This window comes from Pleurodeles waltl, chromosome 3_1, assembly GCF_031143425.1.
Source record: "Pleurodeles waltl isolate 20211129_DDA chromosome 3_1, aPleWal1.hap1.20221129, whole genome shotgun sequence".
NCBI classification, from domain to species: Eukaryota; Metazoa; Chordata; class Amphibia; order Caudata; family Salamandridae; genus Pleurodeles; species Pleurodeles waltl.
Genome location: NC_090440.1, coordinates 194,090,319 through 194,104,268, shown reverse-complemented (window position 1 = coordinate 194,104,268; position 13,950 = coordinate 194,090,319). Strand labels below are relative to the sequence as shown.

General features: G+C 43.1%; 1 protein-coding gene across 7 annotated transcripts in view; it reads left to right on the top strand.

Moving 5' to 3' along the window:
- SIN3A (SIN3 transcription regulator family member A) overlaps window positions 1-7,105 on the top strand; it is a 558,946-nt gene extending 551,841 nt beyond the window's left edge. For all 7 annotated transcript variants that reach the window (XM_069222171.1, XM_069222166.1, XM_069222167.1 and 4 more), the window contains 2 exons: window positions 4,608-4,815; window positions 5,837-7,105. In XM_069222171.1, coding sequence (XP_069078272.1) covers window positions 4,608-4,815; window positions 5,837-6,067 — 439 coding nt within the window. In that variant the 3' untranslated portion in view covers window positions 6,068-7,105. The remainder of the gene's footprint in view (window positions 1-4,607; window positions 4,816-5,836) is intronic.
- The last annotated feature ends 6,845 nt before the right edge of the window (window positions 7,106-13,950 follow it).

The following is a 13,950-nucleotide window of genomic DNA, read 5'->3' as shown; positions in this document are numbered from 1 at the left end:
AGGTGGAAGAAGAAAGTCAGCACAGGAGCAGACGAGGAGTTCCAGGCATGATGGACATGATGTCCTACGTTGGCGGTTGTGATGCCGTCAGTCAGTGGTGCTAGAAAACCACCAACAAGCCTTGGCAAATGCAAGAGCCGGAGAAGAAGGTTTTGCAAGGCTTAAGAGGACGAGCGAGGTCCAGGGGCCTCGAACCAAGGAGGGGAGTCGGAGGTGACCCTCAGCAGCTGGAAGAGTCACAAGAAAAGGTAGCCCCAATAAGCGACCCACAGGCAGCAGGTACAAGAGTCGCAGCATGCCTGAAGAGGAGTCCCATGTCGCTGGAGCAGCAGGCAGGAGACTATTCTTTGCAGGAAGGAGTGCTGGTGGCGGGGATTACAAGGAGCCTGAAGATCCCTTGTAGGAGGAACAAACAAGTCTGGGTAGCTGGAAGAGTCTCGGTGCACAGGGGTACTGTCCTGCAAGGAGAGACAAGGGCTCTTCCAAGTTGGACGGCTGGTGGAGAGGACCAAGGGGACCACTGCAGACCACCACCTGTGATGCAGGATTCACGCAGCTCCGGAGAAGATCCACGCAGCCTTTCATAGCTGCAGTTGGTGTCTGCGAATGCAGGGGAGTGACTCCTTCACTCCAAAAGAGATTCCTTCTTACTTATTGTGCAGGCTAAAGAAGGATGCACAGCCAGGGAAATGTTGCAGTTGCTGGAAAGAGCCGGGGAAACAATGTTTCAAAGCGGAATCGCCGCTGTAGTTGCACATTGTCAGTTCCTGGAGGTCCATTTGCAGTCCCAGTGGCCAGAAGAATGAAGTAGGATGCAGAGGAGTCCTGCTTGAATCTTGCACTTCGAATCTGAGGACTCACTTATGAGGAAGACCCTAAATATCCAAGGAAGGGGGATTGGTCACCTAGCCACGGTGACCACCTATCAGGAGGGGGCTGTGATGTCACCTGCCTGACCTGGCCACTCAGATGCTCTCAGGTGCCTCTGCCCACCTTGGATTCACGATGGCAGAACCAAGTGGCAACCTGGAGGATCTTGGGCACCACCTTGGGGTGTGGTGGACAGGAGAGTGGTCACACCTTTCCATTATCCAGTTTCGTGCTAGAGCAGGAACTGGGGGTCCCTAGACTGATGCAAACCAGTTTATGCAAGGACGGCACCAAATGAGCCGTTCAAAGCATACCGGTGCTTTGGGGAGGCTACCCCTTCCAAGCCATGTAACACCTATTTCCAAGGTAGGGGTGTTACCTCCCTCTCCCACAGGAAATCCGTTGTTCTGCCTTCCCCTGCCTGAGCTGGTCAAGCAACAGGAGAGGAGAAATTTGTCTGAGGTGTGGCAGCAATGTGGGCTGTCCCGAAACCCCCAGAAGACTAGTAGGAGCAATGCTGGGGGTACTCAAGGAACCCCTAGAGTGCATAAAATCATTCAAGCAATACTGGCAACAGTAATGGGGTATGATTCTAACATGTTTGATACCAAACATGCCCTGGCTTGGAATTACCATTAAGTAGCTGGATAACCGGTAGTGAGTAACTAGCGAAGTACATGGGTGGAATGGCTTACCTGCGCTTACGGAGTCCAGTGTAATGGAGATGTGGTTCGTAGGGGTACCTCTGCTCATGCAGGAGTGCCCTCACACAGGGGTACATGCACCCTGCCCTCTGGGCTAGGAGGGCCTATCATAGGGGTGACGTGCAGTGACCTGTAGTGAAAGGGTGCATGGAACTTTTCACACAGGCTGGAATGGCAGGCCTGCAGACATATTTTGCATGGGCTCCCATGGGTGGCACAATACATGCTGCAGCCCAGTGGGAACCCAAGGTGCCCCAATGCCCTGGGCACCTGAGTACATATACTAGGGACGTATATGGGGGCACCAGTATGCCAATTGTGGGGTCTGCTAAGTCCTAAACAACCAAATGTAAAGGGGGAGAGCACAGTCACTAGGGTCCTGGTTAGCAGGATCCCAGTGAACACAGTCAAAACTCACTGACAGCAGGCAAAAAGTGGGGTAACCATGCCAAAAAGAGGGTACTTTCCTACACTTTCCTTTCCCGCCCAGCTCATGACTTGGAACCCTTGGAAATTGTCCTGTTGCGGATGACTGTACCATTGTGGGCGACAGCCGGTGATTGTTGCCCTCGAGTGTGGATTCTCAACCTTTGGAAGAATCCCCCCACGGGAGTGCTCCTCTGTCCGGTTTACTGTTTAAGGACCACTTTGATTAACAATAGGGACTAATACTACTTCTTTTTGTCTTCTCTTTTTCTCTAGGTACCGACAAATCTCTTGAGGTACCTTTTTATCAGTCCCTGAATTACTCTTTGTACCTGCTTCACCCAGTACTTAAGCTTTAAATCAGTTTTCATATCTCACCCATTAGGCAGCCATCATCCTATGTTGGGTTATTCATGTCTTGATGAAGACCTCCAGTCATGAATAAACTGCCGTCGACTTGCACATGCTAAATTTGGGCTTTTGAATTATGACACGATTTTATAAAATTCCTTTACAAATATCTTTCTATCATGCATAACTTGTTTCTGATTTCCTGTCCACTGTGTGTTGTATCATTATTTAGTTTTCTCACTTGCGCTGTCTTTTTCTTCACAAGCACAAAGTGTTACATTTTTTCACTTGGTACACAACTGAAAGCATGGATGATGCTGCAATTTGATTTGTGAAGCTTTTGCTGATAATATAATTGCATTTAATCGTGTTTCTGGGACTATTTTGTTGCTATTTAATGGTCACGTTGTAAATACATTTACTTCTTGAATCTCATCCCCTCATTGATTCCCCTTGAGACATTGTTGCATGCTAACACTACCTGGTTCACATACCTTGGATATCCTGTTAAATCCATATTAAAGTTTCTACGTATTGACAGGGTGCATTGTCATGCCAGTGCAGTTTTAACTATGTAGATAGTGATGTCTATTTCGGTAAGTTTTGTTTTGATGGTATGAAGATCAGATTAGAATTTGATAAACCCCTGCAGAATGTCTTCTGCATCTTAGTGCTTATTATTGTTTATAGAGAGTGAATTATTTTTGCGGTCTTACCTAGTCCCTCATGACTGGCCCTCAGGGCCCTACCAGGAAGCCTCCAAACGTATGCATTATTCTGGAGACCCACGAATGTGACAACATACCAGGGAGTCCTCTTATAGTGTTTCAGCCATATGATTGATGGAAGCTGTCCAGGAGCTTATGTACATTCCTTTATCCACACCCGGCCAGGCTTAGCAAGACATAGGGTCTTTTTCTAGTCACGCCTGATATTGGGGTTGTGGCCAGTCTAACAATTGAGCCATTTGTTCCAGTGCTCGCTCACTGTCTTGTTGGTACTATGAAAAAATCTTGACCACAGCTGACTGATTTGCGATAAACTGATACTAATATTGCTGGCACACGAACAACCTTCTTCCTACTTACAAAGCATTGGAGCTGAAAACCCGAGATCAATTTAAATACAAATTGGCCTCGAGACTCTTAAGGATAGTCTCTCCAGAGCACAGCAGCTCCCTTTAACAGACCGGGGTCTTCGGATTTGTCCTTGTTGCCACCTGAACCCCCCTCCGAAACCAGGTGTGGGGCCCTCTGTCAGTGGCGTTGTGTGCCTTGAGTTTGCTAGTCCTTTAAATGGTTCGGCCTTGATACTTGGCAGCTTGGTCTACAAACCACTGAATTGATAACCTTTACAACCAGAGATGCTAGAACGCTTGAAGTCGAGGGCCAAATATATAGCAAGCAAACCAAATTGTAACCCCTTTGTCTGGTAACTCAGCTCATAGACAATTGCTCGTATACAAAAAACTCGTAACCAGCCTTGAAACTGTCAAAGAACACTGTTGTATAACGCAATATGGTTCATAATGCACACTGTATTGTAAAACGTTGAAGTATGCTTGAGGTTGTAGCTTGGCACCAGAAGAGGTGAGCTCTTTCTGTTTTGATCTCCCTTTTGTCCTTTTATTACATGCTCCGCCTTAAATGCCTGTTAATGAAATCAGATTCTTCTTAGAAGTGTATCACTGACTACATATAGTCATATGTCGTGCTTACTATGCATCTTGCTGCCCTGGCTGCTTAATATTGTTCCACGTAGAGTCAAGTGTATATGCTAATCTAATTAGAGTTTAAAGGATTTGGGTTGTGATAAAAAAAAAATGTTACAAACATGTAACAGATTCTTATTCCTTTCAACGTCACATCAACGTCACATTACCCAAAGATAAGCTATCTAAAAAGAGAAGTGAAACTGGGATAATAAGTATGGTTAAAGCTTTTATGAATAATCAGTGTTAAATTATTGAAAGCTGCTATATTATTAAGCACATGAGCCATGATTTAATGATATCTGCTATTGTATGGAATTTCTGTGCAAATGCATTGCAGCTGCACAGCCAGAGTTTTCTAAAGGTCTGCTCGTGTGCTTCACTAGTAAGCTTCAGATCACTCAAAGTTTGCAGCCGTAAGAATATTGACTTACACGTAGTTACTTCTGGTGTAAACAGATGAGCCAGGTCCATGGTACGATGTGTAGCATCCCCAGCAGTGGCATCAGCGCACTAATTCCCAGCTTGGGTTTTGTGGTTTACAGGAACTTGCGGCGGATCCGTCGATGCCAGCGGGGCCGGGAACAGCAGGAGAAGGAAGGCAAGGAGGGGATCAGTAAGAAGCCCATGGAGAACCTGGAAAGCCTGGACAAACTTGAGTGTAAATTCAAGCTCAACTCTTACAAGATGGTGTACGTGATCAAATCAGAGGATTACATGTACAGGCGGACGGCTCTGCTGCGAGCTCAGCAGGTAGGGAAAATAAAGAGCAAAAGGTCTGTAGCAGGAGATAAGTTTGCTTTCCTTGCCATGTACCAACAAGTGGGTGGAAACCCACGGAGATTGAGCAGGAGTTGTGGTTCTACCAGTTGATTCACAGAGAAGGTATTTACCCATCAAAACCTAACCTAGGCAATGCCGCCACTCTGACTTTTCCTCCCATGTGTCCTGCATTAAATCCACACTGGTTTCTGAGTGCGTACAATATGGCCATTTAAAATGATGTTTGTTGAACTGCCTGTTAGTTTAAAATGGTTAAGTACTAATATGTCCCCATAACTGCTGGAGGTATCTCACCACGTGCAGCACCGTCCCACCCATTTTGCAGTGCCTTGTAAACCAGGGAAAAAAGATTTCCATGTGAGGAATGTGCATGAAAATACAACCGTACAAAGCCTGAAACATATGCGAAGGAAAGGATTTCTAGAAGTCGAGGGCTTCATTGTGTTTCTGCATACCTCAGACACATTAAACTCTCCCTCCTAGGACATCCCAGTACCTCAACATCCAATTACTCTACTTTAGGTTTGACTGCAAATTTTTCACGTCTGGCCTCCTGTAATTATGCTTCATGCTCTGACTGACAGCACCCCATCAGGGGTCTTTTTGATAAAGATAAAGAGTTGGAGTTGAGGTTCACACGCCTTTGAACAGCCACTGCTTGAGTAAAGGATTACTTAATGTAAAAGGGAAAAGTATGAATGAGATTTTACTTAACTTGAAGAAAGCTAGCAAGAGTTTCTTAATTTCTTATTAACCATATGTTCTACAAGCAGGAGCATTTACTCAAAGGGGGTTGATGAAATAATTTAGTGAAAGTTGGCAGATTTAGGGTTTGACAAAAACAAATTGCAGCTCATAAGTAGCAGTGCATGCCAGATTATAGCACAAGAATACTTTTAACACCTTAAAATCAATTTGTGTTTGAGCCCTGTCCTTATTGAGTTAAATCCATAAAGTTGTTATAATAATGACTTTCCTATTTCCTCTTTAGTCCCATGAAAGAGTGAGCAAGCGGCTGCACCAGAGGTTTCAGGCCTGGGTGGACAGGTGGTCGAAGGAGCATGTTACTCGTGACATGGCTGCGGACACAAGCAAATGGCTAATGGGGGAAGGACTTGAGGGGCTGGTGCCATGTGCCACGTCTTGTGCGGCTGAGATCCTGCACTACGTAAACATCAACAAATACAGAGTCAAATATGGGAGCAACTTGAAGACCACATAGATCCCTGGACTGCGACATTACATCTAATCATTTGTGTGTGCCGAAGGAATGGTCGGAGAGCCTTGACCCATCCTGGTGCTCGTCGCTGAGGCAGCTACACACAGCTAGTACTGCAGCCAGCAGATTTTAATAGTTCATAGCTATGATTTACTCCTTTGGACTTGCAAGATGGAGTTGCATGTCTTCACACTGGGGTACTTTTTATTGCTTGAAAGTGAAGAAGACTTTTCAGCAGCTCAGTTGAAGTTGCAGAACTGCTTCTGTATGTCTGAAGCGACATGGGAACTGTGGAGCAACAGTGGACCCCTGGACACACTTGGCCCGGCCTGGAGATATTTAAAAATAAATATATGTAATTAATGTTAAGACATGACGTTTTAATGACAGCCAGCACACACATTGTGTGCTCTCTTTGCTCTGTAAACCTCTTTCCCACCACATCCGGACTACTTTCCATCTGTCATAACCTTTATGCTGTCTACAGGGACGATTGGTAAAGCACGTCTCCAACTACAATTTTCAGCCAGTGAGACTGTATAGAATTTAAGCATTTGCCTGGACGACATCCACCTGCCTTCTTTTGTGGAAGGGGCAATTGATGGCCTTCATAGTTTACTCCTGCCAAGTTTTAGGTCCAAGTAACAACTAGCATTGAACCTTCTTTATGTCTGACCTTTATGTGCCCCTCTAAGCTAAGCAACAAGCACCATTTTAAATGTCACCCCATCCTAGTGTCACTGATCACCCTGCCGTTTGTAAATACCTGTACAGTGTCAAATGTTTTTTAAAGAAAAGAAAACTGCTTGATGTGGTGACAAGACTATACTATCCTTTTTTGTGTACCATAGTTACCAGTTGCTTTCCAATGTAGTACCTCTGACCGCAAGGCCACGTTTCTTACAGTTTTTACCAAAGGGACTTATATTCTAGTGCATATTTTGGGAGGTGGAAGGGGGGGTTGTGTGTGTTTCTTTTCAACCCATTTTCTTCTCCTCCATCCTTTTTTATGTGTAAATAAACTGAAAGTTTTAGCTATCATTTTCGTTCAGGAAACCTTTTGCATAATCAAACGTAGGCAAGTAAGAAGGAAACCGAGAAATAAGACACTGCCATGCCATTAGCGTATCAGGTCTTTGACTCAGCTGAGGTCCAAATAGAAAATATTGTATTGTATCTTGCATACAGACACAGTATCACTTTGCATATTATGTTATTCGTATGATCATATGTATATACTTTTCCTTCATTTAAGCAGACACACAGAACCATAGCTTTTCCAGTCTTTCAACTAAACCTTTGTACTTCTAGCCTTTTGTTGCAGGAAGTATGGAGACAGTAATCCTTTTTAAAGAATAACGTGTTTTTCCCCTAGAAATCGTTTTGTTTCTAAAGTTTTCAAACATGGGTTTTAACACCTGTGGCTGCAGTCATAAGTGGATGTTGATAGTGAAAGATCCTCTGCACTCAGTAGCTCGCGCGTTTTGATATTCTCTAAGAATGTATTTTGGTGCTCAATAGCCCATAGCTTCATTGTGTTTTTTAAGCAGTGTGCTGCAGGTCATTGATTGCAGTGATAATATGCATGAGACAACCGAGAAGAGAGTACTGGTTTATAAAGGTCTCAAACCAGACAGGCTAGATTGCTGCTTTTTAAAAAGGCTTCTGTGTGTTTTCATTTACTTAGCTGTCATTCACTTACCTTAAGACAATTGCACAATTTAGGTTTCCTTAAGGGTATATTTTAATTTCCCATTATCTCTCAAAGGGAGTGCGTGGTCAGACTAATGATGCACCTTTCATTATGGAGTTAATTCAGGAAAGCAAGTGTGAACGTACTCATTATGCAGCACACCATTTTGCTTGGCTGTGTTTGCATATGGTGATGCATTTTTCTTATTTCCTCGTATGCATGTTGGATACAGCATTTAGAAACAAGTGAGCTTTGAAGCATCATCCTGTGATTTGTAGATAAAGTTCTTGGATGCCTGCTTGAAACCGGTTGAGCAAAAGACTTCAAGTTTTGAGACACTGCACTGTGCCACCTGACTTTCAGAATGCATATCTAGCTGGAGGAATTTAGAAACAAGCTCGAGAAGGGAGACAATATTTGTTGGTGATAAGTTACTACTAACACATACCTTTTTAAGAAGGTCTTCATTTGAAGTATATTGCACAGTCATTCTTCTGCATCAGATAGGTAAGCATCCGCAATACCTCTAAATGTTTCATCTTTTTAAGGTGCTTGTTTACATTACTAAGCCAGTATTTTATGCACATGTGAATGCTTTGACAGGGGTTATAAGAGTCTAAACATTTATCACAGTTATGATTGAGAGAACTAATCTAACGAATACATACTGTGATTATCTTCTGACCTATCATACTGAGAATATGCAAATTGCTCACCCACCCTAATTAAGCAAAGTGAGTTTTATTACCTTTGTGTAGAATTTAGCAAGAATATCTCGGAAGTTTAAGTAATTTCAAGCATAACCTATCCAAATCTCAGATTTGGAATGAACATAGTATGAACAATGTTTCTTCATGGTTGGGTCGACATTGATAGTCCTAATAAATGTTAAAATAATTCCCCACTATGTGCATGGACCCCAAGAACACTATATATATCCAATACATATACATATATCAAGAGAAAGGTTGAAGGGTCATGCATGCTGAAATGCATAGATGATTATTAAATCCTTTATTCAAAAGTACATTACAGCACCTACAACCTGTCTGCTGCCATTCCATACCCTGTTTGGTAAGCAGACTGCTAGGGATAGTCTTTCCTACCTGCAGTGTCTTGAGATTGACTAGGGTTTTAAACTAGCGCTTTATCATTGTTACACTGCCTAAAAGACTGAAAAAGGAGAATAGTGCAACTCTTTCCTGGAGCTTAGGTGGTCATATTAAATGGCATAGCTTGTTCAGTGCTTCTCGGCCATCTGGTCATAGAGATGTCTCTGCTGAACCATTTTGTTGCACAGTCTTTTTGTAGTTATGTTATATGCTTGACATCTAAAATTGTGATCCAGGCTATAGTGCAGGCGTATCCCTTTCAGGCATATGGGGCTCTTGGGCAGGTACCTGCATGATGCCTGATTTTTCAGTTTATTGGCTGGAATGGGGAGCATCTCCACAGTTGTTAGCCATTTGAATAGTACTTAGCACTGGGGCTCAACTTAGCAATGAGTAGCACTGGTTTTTGATCTGTTGAAGCACGAAATGCTTTATCACCCATTACTAAGCATGGTACAGGTGGTTGAACATGAACTGGGTGTCTTTCATCATAGATCGAGGGAGGTTTCTTTACTGTTCATAAGTGCCTTCCTTGGGAGTAAGTGTACATTGAAAAAACAGGCAGAGAGGGATGATCCTTAAAGAATTGCTCAGTGCTACAGTTGTAATTTCGGGTCCACTTTTCGTGGTTCCATTCCCTATTGTAGAAAAGACCACCACTCCTTTATGTGCCCATGTAGTTGTAGAGGTACACAGTTTTATGTGGTGCAGAGAGATAAAGTAATATTAGGTCCTCATCAATGCTTTCAATAACACTTCTCAGATATTTTTCATAGTAGTCTGTATTCCTCTTGCTGGCCTGAAAACAGATTGTCATTTGTGGAAAAAAGCCCCTGTCTTCCCATTCTGCAGGTTAGTTGATCAAATCAGTGATACCTTGGTTTGCTTCCTCAGTGTATTTTTTCCCCAAAGTCTGTAGTGTCAATGAGTACAGTCAATTTGTAAACGGGCAGATGGTGCAGAAGCCAGTTGCCTCTAAAATCACATCAATGAAGTTAGATTTAAAACATTATTCGGCCTACTCTTTGATTGTACAACATACCAAGACTCATCACAGAAAAATTGAATATATGGACAGAAACATTTTAGATAACTAATCACCTTTCCAATGGATTATGTTCTATAAAGTACCGGCATAATTCACCTTTCTTACTGGGCGTTTCCTGGTAACTTTAAGAAAATATATCCCATCCACTAGCAAAGCTTCATCCCTGTGGCCCTATTAAACCTTTTATACATCTTGTTCCTTATCTTTCACAGGGTTGTCCTGTGCTCTATCCTAGTTTGTAAACCCTTTTTAAAGTTTGAGTTTGCATTTTTTTCTGTGAGATGATCCTTGCCCACTTTTCATGTGCTACTTGATATAAAATTAAAAGTACAAGATATTCAGCATGTTCTGCTATAGATCACATGCTAGCGCACTCTTACCATCTACTGTTGTGCTTCGCCATAGCAAGTTGTTTTCGTTCAGAGGAGATGTTTGTGTTTTGAGGTGAATCATGATCTTGCCTTGACACCCACAATGACCAACACAAAAACACTGCCTTCGATCGCTTATTTATCCAGTAATGGATCTATCGTAGATTCATATGCTTGAGTCATTCCCCGTTGTTGAAGTGGGAGTCCCATGGTACCTTTAGAAAAGCAGTAAGCAACAAACACTATAGGCTATAATGACAATAGGCCCGGAGTTCACTAGCCTTTCTTTCATTTTTTTATTAAAGGACTAAAGTTGAACTATGTCCAGTCAGGCACCAGCACCCTTTAGAACACTCCCAAGAGAGGCTCCTTCCTTCAAGTTATCACTGCACGTCCAGTGTGAAGGGAGTCTCCCTGAGCTCTACTCAGTTTTTTTCTTCTTCTTCTAACAAGGTATTGGATTTTCATCTATATTTACCATGTCTGATTCTAAAGGCCTCTTTCGTCCTTGCAAGACCTGTGGGAAAAAGAGTTCATGTGGATGATCCACATAAGAACTGCATGTTCGCTGGCATGTGTGGCTGTACATACACATGCTCTGCATAAGTCCGCCATCTAGTGTTGGGCTTAGAGTGTTGAAAGTTGTTTTTGTTTGAGGACTCTTTTCGAGTCACGAGATAGTGACTCCTCTCAGTGATACTGCTCTGCTGACTGGTTTGAACGTGTATTCCTCTCGCTTCTATTTTCCTCAGCTCGGTCTAGTCCGAACTTTTTTGTTTGTTTGTTTGTTTCCTCAGCAAGGGTATTGTATTTAGATTGCGTTTTCACTATCTAACGCACTTGACCCGAATGTTGACATCGGGGGCCTCGAGTGTACTACTCCACATGGTGTCAAGAAATGCAGGGCTGATGGAACAAAGAAGAAACCTACGACACCTGCCGTTCTTTAAGTTCCAAAAAGACCCTCCAAGGCTGAAGAGCACGTCAACTGGAAATATCATGGAAGACACCAGAGGACACCCAGATATGTTCAGGGAATATACGCAAGAGGAGATCCAACAAGAGGAGACTTTCTCCATAGAAGATTCGGAGTCGGATGTTCAATCGGATATCGAAAGTCAGCCTCTTACCTCAGAGCAACTTGTGAGTATATCAACCCCTAACTCCCACATAAAGAGTTGTTTAAAAAAAAAACAAAAAAAAAAACCAGTTCAATTCACCACTGCCTTCAGGCCATGGGTGGATCTGAAAATTACATTTGGATGCCCCACCTTCGGGTTCGACACCGAAAATAGCCAAGATTAAAATGTCTTCGGCATCGACCTCTGGCTCAACACCTTCTCAATCAGCCTCGGGATCAAGTCGAGGCTTCAACCAGAGTGTTTCGGCTCAAAGCAAGAAAACATCTACGTCTGGTTTGGAGACGGCAGCTTCCAGTCGACACAAGGTTTCTGCTCCAAAAGCTTCGGAACAGAAAATTCCACCTTCCAAAGATTCCAGTCTTTCTTCGGAAGCGGCATTAACAGTGGAGCCAGTCTTCAAAATAATGGACGCTCGTCAGTGCCAGCTCCATATTCAAAAGGGAACAGAACAAATTATTGCTTTTCCTCCAGTTCCAATAAAGAGGAAACTTACTTTCCAAGAAACCTTGGACACACTTGCTCCTCCACCGAAAAAGGTTTCTAGAGACAGACAAGGCTCCAGTTCAACCTTGGATGTCTCCACCACACTCCCCTGTGCTTCCTCCTACTCCTCCACCGTCTCCTCCACCTATTATTGAGCCTCAGTTCTCTCCACAAGGTTCACCAACGCCTCAGGGAAATGACTTGTGGGGGATATTCCACAGGGCATAGACCCATGAGACTCGTATGATACAAATCCCATGCTTCCAAATGACCCTGATTTATACCCTGCATGTCATTCACCTCCTGAAGACGCAACATCATATCAGCAGATCATAGCAAGGGCAGCTACATATTATTATAATATACAAATACTTTCTGACCCAATTGAGAAAGATATTCTTTTTGAAACACTGACCACCACCCATAAAGAGTCAGTTTCTTCCCATGCTACCAGGCATGCTCAGACATTTTTAAAGAGTCTGTTAGATACTGAGTTATTACACCAAGGGTTGACAAGCAATAGAAGGCAGCTTCTACAGACCCTACATACATTTGATCACAATTGCCTCCCGATTCTATTGTTGTTAGTGCGGCATGTAAACATGCCAACAGTCAATCAATGGGCGATGCACCTCCCTCTGACAAAGAAAGTAAAAAACTAGATGCCGCAGGAAAACGGATAACTGCACAAGCAGCCAGTCATTGGCATATCGCTAATTCCCAGGCACTCCTAGCACGGTATGATAAGGGACCATTAGGACGACATAGAAGACCTTCTCCAGTATTACCCAGAACATTGTAAAAGGGGTCAATAAATAGTTTCTGAGGGGCAAACTATTTCCAATAATGCTATTAGGTGTTCCACTGATGCAGCTGATATGGCTGCACGTGGCATTAATACCAGCATTAATATGAGAAGGCATGTTGGCTCAGATGTTCAGGTTTGAAGCCTGAAATACAACAGGCAGTCCTTAATATGCCTTTTGACAAAGAGTATTTGTTTGGGCAGGAGATCGACGCCACTATAGAAAAACTGAAAACAGATTCAGAAACTGCAAAGGCCATGGGGTTCTTAATCAATACACTACAAAGGGGTATTTTCATCACCCACAATTCACATGAGGCTTTAAATCCTCATCTAATGAACCTTCCACCTCACAAACTAGGCAGGGCACCCATTTCTATCACAGAGGTTCCTTTAGAGGTTCATTCAGAGGTGCAAACAATAAGGCAGAGCAAAGATGTCTTCCTCTAGAGGATCTGCCCCAAATACATGCCAGATACTACTTAACACATTCCACCGGCTCTACCTCTTCAACAAGGGTAAGATTAATGCTTTACTATCAACAATGGCACAATATCACCACAGGTCACTGAGTTCTATCAATTATCCAACGTAGTTACTGTAAGAAGTTGGCTCTGTATGTACTATTTCAAAGTGAGAAATAGCATGCACAGAGTCCAAGGGTTCCCCTTAGAGGTAAGATAGTGGCAACAAGAGATAATTCTAATGCTCTATTTTGTGGTAGTGTGGTCGAGCAGTAGGCTTATCAGAGGGTAGTGTTAAGCATTTGTTGTACACACACAGGCAATAAATGAGGAACACACACTTGAAGAGAATTCCAGGCCAATAGGTTTTTATATAGAAAAATATATTTTCTTAGTTTATTTTAAGAACCACAGGTTCAAGATTTACAAACGATACTTTAAATGAAAGGTATTTCACTCAGGTATCTTAGGAACTTTGAATCTTCACAATAGCATGTACAGTTGTGGCAAAAATGACAATAAGCTATTTTAAAATTGGACACGGTGCAAAATTCAACAGTTCCTGGGGGAGGTAAGTATTTTAGTTTCACAGGTAAGTAAAGCACTTACAGGGTTCAAAGTTGGGTCCAAGGTAGCCCACCGTTGGGGGATTAAGGCAACCCCAAAGTTACCACACCAGCAGCTCAGGGCCGGTCAAGTGCAGAGGTCAAAGTGGTGCCCAAAACACATAGGCTTCAATGGAGAATGGGGTGCCCCGGTTCCAGTCTG